At 36.0% G+C, this 20,686-nt stretch overlaps 1 protein-coding gene across 2 annotated transcripts in view; it reads right to left on the reverse strand.

The window, feature by feature from the left end:
- The window catches only part of LOC133867046 (glutamate receptor 2.8-like), a 28,055-nt gene continuing 7,369 nt past the window's right edge, over positions 1 to 20,686 (reverse strand). The window contains exons 2-5 of one of the 2 annotated variants that reach the window (XM_062303720.1): positions 16,596 to 17,926; positions 16,049 to 16,361; positions 704 to 1,110; positions 1 to 609 (exon numbers count right to left, since the gene is read on the reverse strand). In XM_062303720.1, the coding sequence (XP_062159704.1) occupies positions 49 to 609; positions 704 to 1,110; positions 16,049 to 16,361; positions 16,596 to 17,926 (2,612 nt within the window). In that variant the 3' untranslated portion in view covers positions 1 to 48. Of the gene's footprint in view, positions 637 to 670; positions 1,111 to 16,048; positions 16,362 to 16,595; positions 17,927 to 20,686 lie in introns of both variants that reach the window. The other variant, XM_062303721.1, reaches the window with a different exon arrangement.

Below are 20,686 nucleotides of genomic sequence, written 5' to 3' on the forward strand. Positions count from 1 at the left end.
ACTTATTCTTGGAATTCTAGGTCCCTTTTGATTTGGTTCGACAATTATCTAAATAATTGCCGCTGGTTGAGACACTTGATCGTTTGGATTGAGATCAGCGTATTCTCTACAAGGCGTTCCTGGATCTCCCAAGAAACCAAAGTGGGATTCCTGGCATGTTGAATGGCTTGATGGACTTGCTGGGTAGTTGGTGTTTGGTGCGGGTTCACTTGTGCCTATATCAATGCCACTTTTTTCTTCAAATGCTTTTTTCCTAAAAGTATGCGAGTTGAGGTCTTTTTTGTCAAAGATTCTCAATGTACGCCAAAATTTTCTTTGTATTGAGCTTTCTGAATTACCAAAACACATCAAGATTTGCCGCCTCTCATTGTAAAGAAACATGCACACGGACACGATAAGGGCTGATAAGGAAGCAACACCGGCAATGAGGAATAGGCCCCAAAAGCTAGAGAGGCTGAGACTATCAGAAGAAACCTGGGGGTTGAAGTCTGGACAATTGGAATCTTTTCCTAGCCATGTATTTTCGATCTCTTTTATTTTTTGTCCTTCAGTCACATTTAAGATTGCCCTTGAAACATCAGCGACAAGAGGGGAACCTTTTGGGAAGACCTGCAAGTCATAAAAATAATAAAGAATCTACATGAGTAACTACATGAGTACACACACACACACACACACACACACAAGAAACAAGAGAGCTTACAAAGCCAAAGCCATTAGTTTTGTATATTGATTTAACCATGGCATACTTTGAGCAATATTGTCCTAAAAAAAGCTTCATGTATGGGATTTCATCAAAAACAGCAGCTATACCACCATTTGCACTTCCTCTGGATAGAAGTTCATCACAATGATCTGTAGAATTATATTGCTGAAGCTTACTTGTGTCAAAGTTCATTTCTTTTAGGATTCCTAAAACAAAAGAACCTTCTTGGTATCCGACATAATCCCCATTCTTAATAAGCTGGTTGACATCAGTAACAGTTGGTTGCAGCTGTTGAACTGTTAAGAGTGACGTCAAACTTGCAGTATAGCTTTGAGTGAGTATGAGCACCACAAAAATCCATACAATCACCACAAACCTTGCACAATTGCTTAACACTGTCTCCCCTGTAAATTAAATGCAAAAGGATTTTAGGAAAGAACATAATTGCATTTGTATCAAATTTCAATTGCATCTAATCCAAGTATATATAGTTGTCAAGCCACAAACCCAACCGTATGAGCTAGACAAGTGACAAAGGCACACACCTTTAAAGCTTCGACCTCACTTGACAAACAACAACTCAATAAGAGAAATGATTCAACAGTAAAAAATATCAACCTTAATCCATTACAATAATAAATGGATCAACAATACTTTAACTAATTCTTTGAAGAGTCAATAATAGCAACTAATTGCAAATTTTTTTATTACTTCTAAAAGCTAGAGTAATTTTGGAAGTTCTTCTTGTGGCTAAAATGTTATGGGTATCAAACATTACCCAAAGGGTATGTCTGATTAGAGGAAGACGATGCTGAGGTTTGAATAATTTGCAGAGAAAATGAAAGTTTCAAAAGAAGGAAGAAAAGCGTCAAAAGAAAAGTAGCATGTTGAGTGGGGAAGAGAAGACAAGGCACTGGTAGATCACATGGGGTGCAAATCCTAAGGCTCATGTGTCACTGTGTTAGTGGTGGACTGATTGAGAAGGCATTAGATTGTTCAAGGAGCTGGCATCCACTGATATGTGTTGGAGTGTTTTGTGTGTAATTGTTTGCGTTTTGATATTTTGTTAGAACATGCGTTTTGTAACAAAATAGTTGGGTTTTGATGAATTAGAATTTATGAGGGCATGAGGGGTAAAGTGGATTATAAGGTTAGTGAAGGGCTAAAGTGGATGCCAATTGCAATTATTTTTTGTTAATAAAAATAACATTGATGGGTATTATAGTAAGATAGTTATTGTATGCTAGCTTTCGTCTTTGTTCCGAAAATTACAAGTAGCTATTTTATATACTTATATGTTATAGTAAAGTACTAAATTACGAATCACAAGTAGTTATTATATATTTATATGTTAATTGGTTGTGTTATAGCAAAGTCCTAAGGTATTGGTAAAGTAGTTACCATTTGTAATTTATAACATATACAGACTAATATGGTATATTAATGAATAAATGTTTGATTTAATAAATTAGTTTAATATAAATATATATAACTAATTGACATATTAATTTATATTATGAATACTAACTAAGTAACTAGCAAGTAATAGGTTAGTAACATATGTTTAATAATTAAGTAATTAATGTGTTATATGTTAAACTCTTAGCAACATATTTACTAATTGATATGCTAACATATATTAGTAATACACTAACATATTAATATGTTATTACCTAGTTAAGTAATAGGCTAGTAACATATTACATATTAATATGTTTAGTAATTAAATTATTAATATATTTTATGTTAGTAACATATTCACTAATTAAGTTATTTTTATTAATACATACACATATCAATAAATATGATTAAGTATTGGAATTTTCGATTCACTTAATTTTTCTTAGAAATAAATCTTAGATTATGAGTCCTTGTATAAGGGTGTAGATACTTAATTATTGTATAAGTATGAATTCGTATACTTATGTGAAATTATGTGATTATAATTTATACTTATAGCTTAATTTGTAATTATATATTTATGAAAATGAATCATATGATAATATCATTTATGATAAGTATGAATCATATTTGTCATAAGTATCTAATAATAATACTTTGATCATATGATTATATGATCTAAATATTATTATATGATCATAGGATCTAAGGATTTATATAATCTTAGATCTTAGATCAAATCGTGATCTATGATCTAACGATTCATATAATAAAGATATATTGTGCCATATAACATAAGATGTAATATCATATAAATTGTTCGATTATATGATTATTTGATATAAAATTTAATGATAATACATATGATCATATCATCTTATGATATAAATTCTAATGATAATACTTAATTTGCAATTATAAGAAGCATATTGTTGATTCTAATGCTAATTACTTAATTTGAGATTATACAGTATACCAATCACATTATCATTGTATATGATTATATGAATAATAATAATAATCATGCTTATTTATTATTCTATACTTAAGTTAAAATAAGCTATAGTTATTATTCAAAGTTACGTGTTTAGAATCTTAGATAAGACTTAAATTTAATTAAATGAATTGTTAGATCATATCACCTATTGTTATTAGATCATATGAATTGTTAGATCATACTTAATCATACAATGATACAAAATAAGTATTGTTGATATGATTATTACATTATATAATAAAGATACATTGTGCCATATCACCTTAAGATTTTATATCACATAAATTATTAGATCATATGATCATATGATTGTATGAGCATTTGATATAAATTCTAGTGATAATACATATGATCATATCATTTTATGATATAAATTCTAATGATAATATTTAATTTTTTATTATAAAAAATACATTGTTTATTTTAATGTTAATCACTTAATTTAAGATTATACCGATCACATTTTCATTGTATATGATATGATTATATTAATAATTAACCATATGATTAAGTATCAGAATTTTCATTAAATCATATGATTAACAATTAAAATTGTTAATTCAATGATCATTAAATACTTAATTGATAGATCATATAAGATATAACCATATGATTATCTTCATTAAATTGTATATTATATAGATACTTATAGATATAATTATATATTGTATATCAATTAGTTATTGTTACTTAATAAGTAATATACTATATAAGTTATTTTTATTAATATATATATGTATATGTATACTAATGAATATATACAAATCATGCTAATAAGCGAGCCGAGCCTTATTATAAGTTTGTTCAAGAACTTTAAACGGGCAAGCCAAGTTTTAAACGCATATGTGACGCAAGGCACAACTAAGATTGTTATGACAACGTATGATAATAACATAAACTAAGAATTGAAGATTGAAAATGAAATTTAGGAAGAGAGAAAATAACAAATAGGGAGGAGAAAGATCATAGTTGCTCCAAATAAGCAAACAGAGAAATAGTTTTGAAAGACTTACATTTAATTAATACTTCAAAATAATAGGAGCTGTCTTTATACAAGCAAAGTTTGAGTATTTTCCAAGCAGAATACTTGGAGAAAAAGAAAGAAATAAAAATACAAAAATAACCCTAAACTTTGAGACAAGGCAAAATACTTGTAGATAAAGTAAAATATATTATTCAAAAAATAACCTTCAAATATTTTGTATAATGCTTTCCATTCTTGTGCTGATCTTATTAAAAAAAAAAATAATCTTCAAATTTTATGCTTGATTTTCTTCTGTATCAATATGTATCGTTTAATAATCAAGTATAGTTTCGTGTTCATGAACGACTCTTTTAATATGCAAGTCGTGCTCGAGCCGAGCTTAGGCGAGCTCACGAGTAGCTTTGTTTATTTACAACCCTAATTGCTACAGTACTATTAATTATAAATCTCCTTACGCAAACACCTCCCAACAAGCAAAGTAATCTTGTATATGCTAAATATATTAGGAATAATGATCTAAAATTCAATTTGATGTGTATGACATTTTCGGTGTATTAATATATATATATATATATACATATTTTCTGAGATTTTTTAGAACATTGGGTATATCATTATATACATGTGTGTGACATTTATGCATATCTAGTCCTTAAGTTATGTTGAATACGGTTTAGGTATGTTAATGAGATTATCACACAGAAGATCTAAGCCAACACTTTGTCACTTATAAACCCTAGTCATAGTTAGTAATAGAACTAGGCATTATATTTGAGGAGACCATAACATATCAATCATAATGATCTATCTTGATCATAAAAGTTGAGACTTTTGATTAATATGTTAGTGTTGTTACAATGTAGTGAACTGGACCACATGAGTTGTGATTCTCTAAACAATTGTCAATTGAATAACTTGAACTCACGATTGCTTATAGTATTAACTTTCAATCCCGAGATGAATGTGAACATAAATGTGAAGTGTAGGTTCTTTTGATACGTTTCAAAGTGAGATCTTTCATGGTCAAAATCTTAGTGTATTGGGTGATCACATGTAGTATTGTGGGAACGTTACTTTTCAATATGGAATCCATAATTACTTTGATATTGTAATTATCAAAGAGATATGAAATATCTTATTAAGAGAAATTTGATGGGAATTGATTATTCAATCTTGGGCCTGAGTATTTAAGTAAAGAATTATCAAGATTAAATATAACCAATGAAATATGATTTCAAAAGTATAAGAATAATCAAGAGATTAAATCGGGAACTCAAGGATTAAGAGATAGTAAAATAAAGTGACAGTAAATTTTACATGACTTTAATTTCACTATGGATATTTCATGCAGGAGTCAGATACAATTATAACAAGTCAAGGGAGCTCTTGATTAATAAAATAAATACTAGAGTGCAATTACAAACTTTTAGTATAATAAATTAATGTAATTAATGGTAACCTAGAAAAGTCATTTGTTGACAAGTGTCCTATGCCTGCTGGAGCTAGTTTTATTTTCCTTTTAGGTCATTTTTCAAGCTGATTATTACCCTTTTGGGCTTGACCTAATTGCACAAGGAAAATACCTCATATGGTTGTGTGTTTTGGAGGGAGAAAAACTAGGTTTTCCTAGTCCAACTTCAACAAGGATTCAAATGCTTATTTAAAAGGGTCATGTGTGCATGAGAGCCCGCATTCTTTGGTCTCAAATCAGAATTGAGAAGATCTTAAGGTCTCAAAACCCTAGCCTTGGCCGTGCAATACCAAGTGGGAGACAAACCAAGCTCTATTTGATTACACCTAAGGTATGTGTTAATACCTTCTCTTGCATGCAATTTTATGTTTCAAAATTCTAGTGCTATGCTCTCATGGAGCTCATTTATTGGGGATCTTCCACTATTTCTGATGAGATTAGTTTATATATATGTTTCCAACAATTGGTATCAGAGTGGAATTCATCGATTTCATGGCTCGGATTGAAGTTTTGATGAAAACTTCAAGACTTTTTGCAATATGTGACCTTCAACGCTTGCTAGAATTTTTCTAGAAAGATTTGATGTGTGTTCTCTCATGTTATTTGTTCTTTGGGATGTTTAGAAACACATTAGAACCATAATTTTATCATTACTTGAGGCTGGTTGCAAGATTAAATTATGTTTCATGCAATTAAATCAAAATTGATTTTTTTTTTTTTCAGCAACTAGTTTTTATGTTAATAAACTCTGGTTTGCTTTATTAATGATAAAAGATTGTTTCTTTGATTGATATAACATGTCTAAGATTGTTTAACATGATATTAGCATGAGAATCACATTCTTGAATTGTTTTTTTTTTTTACATGGTTTCATGTTATTCTTAAATTGTTAAGGTTGTTGGAATTTTTTGAAGCAACATGTAATCATGTTTCATATGATTCTATAATTCTTGGTTTCATATGATTCTTGTTTGTTTAATGAAAAAAGATTGTTTCCTTGGTTGTAAAACATGTTTAGGATTCTGAATAACATGTTTATAACATGATTAAATTAGTGCTCTACATGATTATGGTATGTTCTTGGTTGATTCAACATGTTCTTGAATTGCAAACATACCTTCGATGTTTAAGCATGATTGATGCTTACATGATCTCTTTTGATGTCGTCTTATGTCAATATTTGATCTTGAATTTCTTTACATAATTCTTGAGAAGAAACATTGAATCTTCCAGTGACACAGTAGAGGATTATAAAGACTAAAGTTTAACAAGAAGAACAGAGGAAATCAACCAACGTCTCGTTGGAAAGGGGAGGAATCACACCTTAAGGGGATAAACAATGGCTTTTATTCATAAAATGTATTCTGCCCCCATTCGATTACAATAGGGAGATTAAATAGTGTTAGAGTAAAACCCTCATCCTAACCTTAGTGGACTTACGTGCCTCCCACACCCATTACTACTAGCCATTTTGGGTAGAACCCTTATTGGATACAAGATAATAAACAACGGCTACTTGCAAAATAAAATATTAGACTAACGGATACTTGCCAAATGAGCAAGATACTTGCCATTTGGGAAATATCCTTATTGAGTAGAAAATAGTTACTAAAAATAAATCCTGAAGCCCATGGTGCAGTCAATTTCCCCCCACCGGATAGGCATTCGACTTCAGCGAATGACTGGCTTGATAAAATTCATAGAGGTCGGGATTCAACCGTTGGACCTCATCGGTTTGCAACCAACAACAGTCGGAAGAGGGGCAGTTCTTACACTTGACTAAAAACTTCTGGTAGCCACCATGGCAGGTGGAAACAAGTTGGTCATCCAAGATTTCTTCGATTTCATCCCGAGGCTTGACAGTAGCAGGGAGAGAGACTGGTGGAGTGGAGAGGGCACTATCCGCTGACCCGTGATAAGGAGTGAGGTCGGCCACATTGAAGATGGGGCTAAAGGTTAAGTGGGAAGGAAGGCCAATGCAGTAGGCATTATCGCCCAACCTTTGGAGAACCTGGAACGGGCTAGCGTGGCGAGAATGGAGCTTATGGAGGGAGCCCTTAGAGAAGCATTTTGGCCGGAGGTGAATCAGCACCAAATCCCCTCGCTAAAATTCCATCACTCGCCTGTGAGCGTCCACCTGAGTTTTGTAATGCTCATTGCTCACAACAATCTTCTTCCTAACCTCCTCGTGGATGTCATGAATATGACGAAGAAAGTCGGCAGCACCCTCACTAACTCGGGGAGACAGGGGCAAAGGCACCAAGTCTACTAGTGTGCGGGGTTGAAGCCCGTTGACAATTTCAAACGGAGAGCGCCCAGTGCTGCCGTTGACTGAATTGTTATATGCAAATTCGGCTTGGAGAATGAGGAGATCCCATGAGGCAATGTGGTCAGTAACAAGACAACGTAGGAGGTTGCCCAAGCTGCGATTGACTACCTCCATTTGGCTGTCCGTCTGCGGATGGTAATCACTGAAAAATTGAAGCTTTGTTCCCAGCTTGGCCCATAGTGTTTTCCAAAAGTAGCTGACAAACTTAACATCCTGGTCGGATACAATGGTGGTGGGTAGTCCATGTAAACAAACAACCTTAGTAAAGAATATAGTAGCTATACAGGATGAATCAAAGGTGCAGGAGCAAGCCAAGAAATGAGGTATCTTAGAAAACCGGTCCACCACCACAAAAATGGAATCACGACTGCGAAGTGTTCGGGGAAGACCGAGTACAAAATCCATGCCCAAGTTCGTCCAAGGTGCTGTGAGGAAAGGCAAGGGAGTGTACAGTCCCAAGTTTTGGCGTTGCCCCTTAACTAGTCGCCATACACGGCAGCGCTAGGTCATTATGGTAACATTGCGCCGCAATCCGGGCCAAAAGAAACGGTCTTCAACGAGACTAATGTTTTTGTCACAACTGAAGTGACCAGCTAGCCCTCTTCATGCAGCTCTTGAATCACGAACTCACGGGCAGAGATCTTGGGGAGACACAACCGATTTTTGAAGAAGAGGTACCCATCTTGGATAGTGTAGTGGGGGTAAGCAGACGAGGGCCTGTTCAGGACCTCTGCATGAATGAGACCGAAGTCAAGGTCCCCCGGGTAGCAGCGTTTGAGTTCTTCAAACCCCGTGATAGCCATCGTGAGTGAAGTGAGAACATGGGCCCGGCGACTAAGTGCATCTGGAATGCGATTCTTGCTACCTACCTTGTGTTTCAACACAAATGTAAACTGCTGCAAATAATCCACCCATTGAGCATGCCTGGCGTTAAGCTTCTTTTGAGACTGGATATGGCATAAAGAGTTGTGGTCAGTGTAGAGCACGAATTCCCGCTGGATAAGGTAGTGTCGCCAATATTTGAGTGATTGGATGATCGCATGTAACTCCAAATCATTGGCAGGGTACCGCCACCTTGTCTCGTTAAGCTTCTAGCTGAAATAGGCGATGGGGTGGCGTTGCTAGCTGAGAACACCCCCAACACCCACATGTGACGCATCACAGGTGACTTCGAAAGGCTGCGAAAAATCCGGAAGCCTAAGGATAGGTGTCTCAGTGAGTTTACTCTTGATGACTTCAAATGCCCACTGGGCAGTAAGGGTCCACATGAATGGCCCTGCCTTGGTACATTCGGTTAGGGGAGCCATGATCACACTGAAGTTCATGATAAACCTACGATAAAAGGATTCCAACCCGTGGAAGCTCCGGACATCGTGTAAGTGGTTGGGGTGGGCCACTTGGTAATGGCTCGAATTTTGGATGAATCCACTGAGACTCCTTGCACAGAAATAACAAAGCCCAAAAACAAAACAGATGTTTGAGCAAATGTGCACTTCTTAAGATGGATGAGGAGACTCTCAAACCTTAGGACCTCCAGGACTTGGTGAATGTGTTGCAAGTGTTCTGAATGGTCTCGGCTAAAGATGAGGATGTCGTCGAAATAAACGCCGACAAACTTGTCAATGAATGGTCGCATGACTTGAGTCATGATGCGCATGAATGTGCTCGGGGCATTAGTGAGCCCGAAGGGCATGACGAGCCACTCAAACAACCTCACCCGGGTTTTGAAAGTTGTCTTCCACTCGTCGCCGGGCCGAATGCGAATTTGATGGTACCCACTCTGGAGATCGATTTTTGAAAATACCTGTGAGCCATACAAGACATCCAGCATGTCATCTAATCGGGGAATAGGAAAACTGTATTTTACCGTTGTCTTGTTGATGGCGCAGCTGTCAGCACACATCCGCCAACTACCATCCTTCTTTGGGGTGAGTAATGCCGGGACAATACATGGGCTTAGGCTTTCTCAGTTGAAGCCTCTGTCCAACAAATCCTGAATTTGACGTTGCATCTCACGGTTTTCTTCTGGACTCATCCTGTAGGAGGGGAGGTTGGGTAGAGAAGCTCCCATAACTAAATCAATGGCATCTTGGATGTCCCTCATAGGTGGGAGGGATTGTGGGAGTTCATCGGGAGTCAGGTCCACAAATTCTTTCAAGAGGGCATGTACTTCTGCCGGCCACAGCGTTGTCACTTCATCCACGATGGTTTTGGCTACCACAGCAAGGATGATGTTGCAGTCTCGGCAAGCCATGGAGAACTGCCGCAAGGACAATACTTCGGTTTCTTCGAATGGGGCATTAAAATCATGGATTCTCATGGATTTTAGAACTATTTTTCTGCCATTATGCAGAAATGTAAACGTATTCTCAAACCCATCATATAGTACCCGTCGATCGTATAGTCAAGGTCGGCCCAACAACATATGGCAAGCTTGCATGGGAATGACATCTCACCACAACGTATCCTCATATGAATTACCCAAGGAAAATGTAATAGAGCAGCAGTGCTTTACTGGTATGGAGGTGTCATCCACCCATCTAAGTTTGTATGGCTGAGGGTGTTTCTCCAAAGGCAACTTTAGCTTGCACATGATATCCTTGGAAATAATGTTCATACCACTTCCATTATCAGTGATGAGATTCAACGCCCGCCCATTATGTTCAACACTAGTATGAAAAATGTTGTTTCGGAGCCAGTCGTCCGCCTCTAGCTCCGGCTTCTTCTGCCCAGTTAGTACCTTTGAATGACACACAATTGTAGGTTGGAACACTCCAAGACCTCCTCTAGCACCTCCACATTGTGGTCCTCGTGCATAGTTGGGGCTAGTTGGGATTCATTGGGTTCATCTTGTGGTTCAGTTTCTCCGCAAATCATTGTGAACTTCTGCTCCCTTATAGAGCAAACTACTGCGTAGTGGCCTCTGCCACCACACTGGTAACACTCTTATTTACCCTTTTAAGGCTGGCTATGAATTACACCTTTTCCTTTCAGATTATCACGCTCCACCGTGTTACGACTCGCCTGGTTACCCCCTCTGTTGGGAAAGCATTCTGGTCCACTGGGGACCATTCGTGAGGCTGCGGTTGTGGAACTGTGAGATGGAAGGTTGTTCCATCCTTGGAACGTGCGGCTTGTAGTGGAATTACGTAACTACTGTTCCATTCGCAATGCCAACTGATATGCTTCCTTGACACTGACAAGCCGCACAGTGAGGAGTTCCTTCTTAATGTCTTCCCGTAGGCCTGACTTATAACGAGACGATGGTTTGGTGATCTGTCTCAGATATAGGACTGAGGATGGACAATTCATAAAACTTGTTGGTGAATTCTTCGACTTATAAGTGTCCCTGCCTTAGCAATAACATCTCCTCAAATAGAACCCTTCATAATCAACCGGCAGGTATTTTTCTTGGAGTTTGAGTTTCATCTCGTCCCAATCAACAATGGGTGGTCGACGAAGGCGATTAAGGTGTTCTTCTACGCTTTGCCACCAAACCCAAGCTTGCCCTTTCAATTTCATCTTCACGAACTGAACCTGTCGTGTAGGCACTAGTCCAAACCATTCAAAGTAATCTTCTAAGGATGTTAGCCAGTCTTGGAAGGCATAGGGATCGAGTTTACCATGAAAGTTGGGTACTTCAATTCGAACCCGCTTCGTTGCCTTATCTACCTGATTAGCATAGCCCTCAAAATAGGGATTCTCTTCTCCTTTGTGGTAACGTGATCTAGTGTTGTTGGGATAGCGAGGTGCATAGTCCAAGTCATGGAAGGCTGCGTTAAAACGCTGCTGTGCGTCATCGTCTCCATTCTGATCTTCCCCTTTAGCTTCTTCACCATCTTTCTTCTTGCTTGAACCTCCTGGTTTCTCCACGTGGTGATTCCACATTGTGTCCACCTTCTTGCTCAGATCGCCTATCTGGTTGGCCAGATTCAACTACAAATCATCTCCCTACTATTGGGTGAGTTGGGTAGTGTTGTACGCTCTTCCGCTATGAGTACTAATCAGGAATAAAAGGTTGATTGTTGCGATTAGGGAAGTAGTTTGTATAGTGTGGATTGGTGGGGGTCGGTGTGGCTTGGGGTGTTTGGTGGTTTGCTTGGTAAGGTATGACAGAGAAGTATGGTGGCAGCTGGATCAAGGATTATCTGGAGGAAGATAATCAAGGGTGCTCTGATACAAAATTGACGCAACAGAGGATTATAAATGCTGAAGTTTAACAGGAAGAATAGAGGAAATCAACCAACGTCTCGTTAGAAAGGGGAGGAATCACACCTCAAGGGAATAAACAATGGCTTTTATTCATAAAATGTATTCTACCCCCATTTGATTACAGTAGGGAGATTAAATGGTGTTAGGGTGAAACCCTAATCCTAACCCTAGTGGATTTACGTGCCATCCACACCCATTACTACTAGCCATTTTGGGTAGAACCCTTATTGGATACAAGATGATAAACAACAGCTACTTGCCAAATAAAATATCAGACTAACAGATACTTGCCAAATGAGCAAGATACTTGCCATTTGGGAAAAATCCTTATTGAGCAGAAAATAGTTACTAAAAAATAAATCTTGCAGCCCATGGTGTCGTCATCCAGTCTTAGGAGTTATGGTGACCGAACCACCATGCATGGTGCCACATGTTGAACCCATGGCCATCATGCACAGTAGTTCAACTTGTGGCTGCACTTTGGTGCACCACCAACCATGGGCTGAACCTGTGGCTGGGGGTGGAGGGGCTGCCTCACAGGGTTGCAGCACGACCACATGGTTCAGCCAAGGGAGAAAGCACCCCATGGTGTGCAGCCTCCCTTGGAAGGCTTTCCTAACGTTTCAATGAAACCCTAGACCTTAGATTTTTGTAACGCCCAGCAAATCCAAGCTCTTAAGAACTTATTGATATTGTTGGGAAGACAATATCCATAAGTTTTTATAACCAAACCTAGAGTGTTTTTAAAAAACTAAAAGATCAAGTTCTAAAACCCTTAAAACATAAAGTTAGCATTTAAGCTTAAAACTTTGTTTGAATCAAAAATAGGTCAAACGAACTTAGAATTAGTCGATTCAAAGCCCCTTATCCTCACAATAGAAATATATATTACATGGTAAAATTTGGTGAAAAGTCCACTGGTTGACTTTTTAGATTTATAGTTGACTATTTAGTAACAAGTGACACTTTTGGTTGAACTTTGACCTCTAAATTTGGACATGATAAATATGTTTTTAGGGCTTATAAAGACTCAATATAGTATATATAAAGTTTATATTTGAATCTTGTGAAGTCAGAATTCAATTTGGCGACAGTTGGCGTTTTGGTCAAAATTGGTGCCTAATTAATCCAATTGTCGAATTTTTAACATAAATGAATTAAAATCTCCATACTAGTTGGCCATAACTACCTCCACAACTGAGACAAGTTGATATTTATTTAGTTTAGGCAATTTAGTTGAAAGCTAAGTCTAGTTAGACGAAAAGTAGGACTTTTGAGTGTGAAAGAGACTTTTTGTCAACAATGGAGGCTATCATTTTCTTGAATTCCAGGAGCCTTTCTTGCACTCTGCGTGGCTTGATTTCTTCACCAACCCCACCCCTTTTGGTCCTCTATAAATATTCAGCATGCTGGCCTTCTTTACTTTATTTTAGAAACTCAAAAATCCATGTAAAAGAGAAAGATGTTTCCTAGGAGAGTCACACGGCTAACTTGAGAAAAAGAGTGGAACTTATCTGTTTTGCTTTAAGCTGTTGTCTCCCTTGGTTCAAGCTACTGTCCAACACCTTTAGAAGGCTTAAGATCATCCCTGTCCCTCCTCTTTCACAGCCTAAGGTATAAATAAAAATCAGAAACTCAATCAGCCCTAAAACTCCACTACTCGGCCAAGGTGAGGATTGAGTGAAACTTTTATGTTTCTCTCTTTTGTATTTCTATCCAGCAGCCTTAGGGGAGCTAGATATACCTCTTACTTTACCCTTTCATGGCCTAGCTTTATAGAACAAAGATTAGAAACCAAAACAACATTAGCAATTCCAAAACCGGCCACTTTGGGCTTAAAAGAGGACTTTGTTCAAAAATTGTGTGGTAAGTTTTCTATGTTTTTAAGTATTCCATAAGTGATTTCTAAGATGTATTTTATGTTAAGTTGCTGCCTAAAATACAGATCACAAAAGAAATAAGGTTAAAAAGAAAAGAATTCAAGAAAATGACCTAAAAGAACACATATACCTCTCTTTGATCTTATTTGATATTATTGTGAATTTTATGAAATTGTGGATATATATAAATATATATATATATATATATATATATATATATATATATATATATATATATATATATATTCTTGTTGTATTTTAGCCTTGTGATGGTCTTGAATCATCATAGGTAATTTTTATTACTTATGTATTTATTATATAGCACTCCATATTAATTGTTAAGATTCATGTTTGAGCATGAATCAATGTTATGTCACCAAGGGAAATATGCTGTGTTTCGGTGCTTAAACATGAATCGTTGTAACATTTATATTCTCATGTTATTGTCTTGTTTTAGTACTTAGAATTCTTGTGGATAATCATAATTACTCTAAAAATACTTATTAAAGTGCTTTGACTTAAAGACTTATGTTTAAACATTATGTCACCACGTTTCGGTGTTTGAACATAAAGCTTAAACATGAAAAGACTTATAAGTAATCACCTTTTAATTGATGACTAAAAACAATGAATAAAGTGATGTAAAAATATACACATTTCATATTGGAAAAAGGACTGATGAATATATTATCTTCTTTGTATATATTTATTACAAAAAATGAGTTAAGAAACTACACCAAGGAGAGTAAGTATGGATGTACTTATTGAGGATGATTCTACATTTCATAGGATTGTGTGGTGTGTGTTCATTGCATGAGTGTTTGTTCATGCATTTCATGTTGTGCCCAATTAATAAAATGGATGAGGAGATAGCCATCAACAAGCTGATGTAGTAGCAAGTGGAAGGAAGGCTAATCAGTGGACCTATAGGGTCCAAAGTGACCCAGGGGTGTTCGAAGTCCTAATATATAACTAATGCTGGGACAGGTAGGATTCTAGTAAAAGCAGGTAAGACATTAAGTGTGAGGCAACGAACATGAACGAGTTCAGATAACCTAAAACGAGAGGTCTAAAGAAAGATGATTATAAAACACAAACTAAATGGTTTCTACAATGCATATTTATACGAATTTGCAGCTCAAATTCGGGGCGTTACAATTTTCCTTTTTGGAATAGGATTTGTAATCCTATTAAATCTGGACCCTTTTTTTTTTTTTTTTGGTCTCCTAGATGATTTAGGATTATTGATTTGTTGATCTCCTAGTGGGAGTTGGAGTTTGATTCCTAAATCTAAGACAAGACAAAATTCCAATTTGATTGGAATATGGAAACCTAATATGAATAGATTTCCACACCTTGTTGGATAAGGTTCCCTAATAGGACTAGGTTCCCATTTAGGAAACCCATTTCTAAAAAGGTTTAATTAAGGTATTCTAATATAATTAGAGTACTTATCACTAGTTAGATAAGGATTCTGAACTCCAAGTCAACAAGGATTCTTAGTAAGATTAAAATTTCATGTGTCACTAGTATTCCTAGTTTGACTAGGATTCCTACTGGGATAGAATATCTAGTTTGACTTAAGATTTCTATTGGGAGTTGTGGCCGAAAAGGACACTATCGTTGAGACTGTCAACTTAAGAAAGATTTAACAGATGAAAACTTGGTGGCGTCGAATGATCACCAAAACATGTCTTATAATGAAGCTTAATGGGATTTTCGAGAGTCCTTTGTCTTAATGAATTTTGATAATGAAGTCTACTTAGAAGGAGTGGATTTCAACTAGGTATCAAACAACAATATATCATCGATGAAATATCAACAAATGCTATTGTAGTTAAGTTGGAGGAAACACAATTAGCGATGACCAAACCTAAAGTTGTTGGTTATGATAAGTACTAAATTATTGTAGAAGAATGGAAATTCCATACTTTTTTGATTTCTATGAAAGAAATTTTTATAGTTGTAATAGGCATACAAGTGTTTGAAAGTGGTATATTGTGCATAGGCTTTGTATTGAGTATTTGAATCGCTCAAATTAATTAGAACATGGTGAAGGGAACTTACGATGTGCAAAAACTATGGTGGAGAAGGCGTACCATAAGCTTGTCCCAATCTGATGCGAAGGAGGCCCGCGAAAATCGTCATTTATTCGGTGTTCAAGAACCCATACCACTAAGCCTATAAAGACAAATAAACAACTGCTTGTCATCCAAAGGTCCCAAGTTAAAGGCTTTAAGAACACCCATGCATTTTTTGTCCTGCTGTCTTTGACTGGCACAACCATTGATACCCCAGATTCTGTGTATGGTAATGTGAAGTCCACAAAGTTAGACCTGTTCGCTATGATCGTTGTATCTCCTACCACAGCGTCAAAGTTCTGTCAAGAAAATTATTTACTTCCATCATTTCTATTAATATATATATATATATATATATATATATATATATATAGAGAGAGAGAGAGAGAGAGAGAGAGAGAGAGAGAGAAGTTAGAGATTTTTGTGTTAATTTCTTCTTCAATAGCATAATTTTTTTTTATAGTATATATTATCTTGGATTTGTTTAGAAATGTTATATTAGTTGTTAAAATAGTAAGAAGATTTTTACTTACCCCAAGAAATACTTGATAGACCAAATCATTATAAGTACCGGCGCTTCCACCATCAGGATTCGCAAAGGGAATGAACTCGTAGCTAACAGTGTATGGCAATGTTTCCATTACAGCATTGAAGACGTCTATGCAGTACCCAGTGACCTGTGTTGTGTTAGTGCTAGGATCAAGAGTCACCTTAACAAATTCACTAAAACCATTTACTCGAACTCCTATTCGTAGCTTCTTCTCATTTGTTGGAATCTCCCAACCTTTGGGGATAGAGCTTGAATCACCTGGCCATATAATAGGTCCTAGATTATTCTTTGAAGTGGAATATGTGCTTGTGTTTGCCGATTTCAATTTCCTTATGAGTCCGTTTTCTGGAGTCCAAAATGCAATCCCCCTTTCTCCATTACCATTCACATTAATTATCTCAAAAGTTGATGATTGTAGTTGCCCATTAACAAGATTGAACTCTCCAGAAAGGCCTGTAAATCTTGCACCCAATAATGCTTCGCAAAGTTTGGGACCATTTTGAGAGACCCTAGTTTCAAGATCAGTTAGGTTGCTTGAAGAATTTTTCTTTACAAAGCCAAGGTTTGTGATCCCAACTTTCTCAACTGCCATGGCTAGTGCGGAAGCAGCATCATAAGCCCATAGGCTGACAACATCCAGTTCAGCATTGATAAAGTTTGGATAGTCTTGTTGAAATTTAATTTTCCATTGAATTGTAAAATTTTGAAGCTCTTTTGTTTTTGAAACGTAAGTCTTTATTCCCAATACCCCTTGCATTGAGTCTAGTACTGAAGCTTCTATGGAATTAAATGAATTGGCTATCCCATTGGTAATGATCCAAACATAACCTTTTCTTATCATTCCAATCTCTTTCGCCTTGGTAAATAGCCGAGAACTAAGGTTGTGTGACATGTGCACAATGAATACTCTTGTTTGCATTGTCATCAACTTGTAAAGTTCTTGACCAATTTGGTCATCCGTGGCTGATGGAGGAATGACACTTTGATAGGGGACCCTAGCATCAATCTTTTGCAAGGCATCAATCAAGTAGGGCATTATACCTTTTCCGTAATCATTGTCTACATAGATTGGCACAGCTTCTCTCCACCCAAAAGCTTGAATAATTGCACTTACAGCTTTCACTTGAGATGAATCATTTTGAGTGGATTGAAAAAAGTATGGACTCCGTAGGGAAGTAAGAGAAGGGCTTGTTGCTGAGAATGATATAATGGGCACTTGAGCTTTCTCCCCTAGATTGATGACAAAGTGTGCCTGCATCGAGTTTTGTGGCCCTATGATGGCTTGTGCTTCTGCATTTTTGATCAGGTATAAAGCTGTGTTTTGAAAACAAAGAGAAATATGATTATATGACAATCAACTCTTAATTGTGATTTTCAATAATAGTTAGCTCAATTTTCAATAGGTTAAGAATAATTGATGAAACCTTTCCATTATGGTTTAGGCAGAATTGGGGTTTATAATGAATGGTTATAAGTTCTTGGAATTAAGAGTGCATACTCTTGGAATTAAGCATGCATACATGTAGGATGTAGCTCAATCCATATGATACTTACTGGGTGCTAAATCAATTGTTTCATTTTTTTCGGAATGGTCTATAACTTACTGATTATTGGAGAATAATTAGTCTTGGAGTTATTCCTAAGACTGGCTAAAAGACTTAGGATTTCGACCGTTTATTTATATTGTAAATTAATTATTGACTAGTTTTGTAAACTCTAAGTGTCAAGGATCTAGATTTTTCTAGTGGGAAAAAAGTTATCTTAGACTGGATTTGATCATAAATTGTATTTGAAATTAATAAGTATTTTTGATCTAGAAGTATACTTTTGATAATTAAAGCATAAGGACATAAATTAAATATGAAGAAAACGTCATTTTATTTTTCAGTGGGAATACAGGAAGGGAGGTAAGGGATACTGTCCTAGATATGGCAAGGGTGGAGTAAACTAATTGTTATGAGAAGTATTCGGAGTTATCGGTTGTAGTTGGCCATTCTAAAATCAGAACTTTTCAAAAGCATAAAAGACAGGATTTGGAGTAGACTAAATGGTTGTAAGGAAAAAATTTCATCTCAAGCAGGGAAGGAAATTCTCCTCCAGCCATTCCTACTTATTGCATGAACGTGTTTCAAATGCCCAAGTCATTTTGTAAGGAAATTAATTCTTTGATGCTTAGATTTCGGTGGAGACATAAGGAGAACAAAGCAAAAGTTGCATGGGTGAACTGGGTCGAAATGGGATGATCAAAGTCACATAGTGGATTGGGTTTTTGAGACTTGGAGAATTTTAATAAAGTGTTGTTGGCTAAACAAAAGGTGAGACTTCTACAAAATCCAAACACGTTTATGGCCTGAATTTTAAGGAGTATTATCTGCATGGAACTTTTTTGGAGTCTCAATTGGGATATAAGCCTTCTTATGCTTAGAAAAGTATTTCGAACTCTCAGAATCGTTTAAAGTCAGGGTTAGTTTGGTGAGTGGGGGATGGATCTAGCACTAACATATGGAAGGATAAATGACTTCTTACTCCTTCATCCTATACAGTACAAACACTAGTGAGAATTCTAGCCCAGGATGCAAGTGCGAAGGAGTTAATAAATGAAGATACTAACTGGTGGAAAGTGCCCCTTATCAAGAAGATTTTAAACAAAGAGGAAGTTGAAAGCATTTGTAGCCTGGCAATAAGCCCTAATACACAATTGATCAAGTAATTTAGATTGACACATCAAATGAGGAATTTTTAGTAAAAAGTGCCTATCATCCAGATAAAGAAAGGTAGATGCAGGTCAGAGGAGGCATCTCAAAATCCCCCATGTTTAATAATGTGTGGAAAAGGATATGGCAGGTTAAGGCGCTAGGGGTGGTGAAGTTTTTCTTTTGGAAGGCATGCAATAATTTGCTGCTAACAAAAGAAAATATTTTAAGAAGGAAGATAGTGCATGATCCACTTTGTCCTATCTGTGGGTTTGGATGTGGAGATTCCTAGCTATATTATGTGGAGATGTCCGTCATCCAATGATTTATGGGCTGATTGTTTTCGAAAAATTCAAAAATGCTCAAGTGAAGATGATGATTTCCTACTCATATTTAACAGGGTATTGGAGAAACTTGAAGCGAAGGATGTTGAATTGGTGGCCACAATAGCTATAAGAATATGGATATGAAGAAATACACTTTTATTTGGAGGGTCTCTCACTCATCATTCCTATTTAGTATGAAGTGCTAAGGAGTCAGTTGAGGACTTTTGAAGAGATGCACAAAATATGAGAAATAACTTTGAACAAGAGCATGCTATGGTGATCCCGAAATGGATTGACCGCCTCTTGGGGTAATGTAGATGAACTGGATGCATCGATAGATATATCAACAAAAAAGATAGGATTTCACACAATTGTTAGAGACAATAATGGAAATGTGTTGGTATCTATGTGTTCCTCAAAACCTTACATAACTTACCTAACGATAGCTTAAGCTTTCGCATCATGCAAGGTAATGTAATTTTGTAGAAATTTTGGTCTTCAAAATATCATATGGACTAATTGATAACACAAAGATGTTGCTTAAGAGCTTTCAATCGTGTCATGTGAGGCATATAAAAATGAAGGCAAACATGGCAGCTTCTCATCTGGTGAAGGTGACTATTAAACAATCTATGGAGAATTTTGGATGGAAGATTATCTTGATTTTATATGTGATATTGTACTTACTGAGAAAATTATTTTTTCATGATTTTAATGATAATTTGAGTTCTTACTTAAAAAAAAAAAATAAAGATGAAGAAGCTTAATTTGGATTTATTTATAGATACCTTACATATACTTGAGAGATTTTTAGTGATTAGTGTTTAGTATGCACCATGCCTATTTTGGGTTGACCTATGACAACTTCAAAGACAGAAAAAAATAACAATGCAATTAAAATGGCACCTCTATTTCAATGATTAATCTGCAATAGGTGGTCCCTAAAAATGCCATTATAATATTAGTCTCTCAAATTATTTGCTTTAATGAAAGCTGTTAGGAGCGAAAAATAAATAAGCAAAATTACAAATATACGTAAAGAAATTTCAATATTT

Source organism: Alnus glutinosa, chromosome 4, assembly GCF_958979055.1.
Source record: "Alnus glutinosa chromosome 4, dhAlnGlut1.1, whole genome shotgun sequence".
In the NCBI taxonomy this organism is placed as follows: Eukaryota; Viridiplantae; Streptophyta; class Magnoliopsida; order Fagales; family Betulaceae; genus Alnus; species Alnus glutinosa.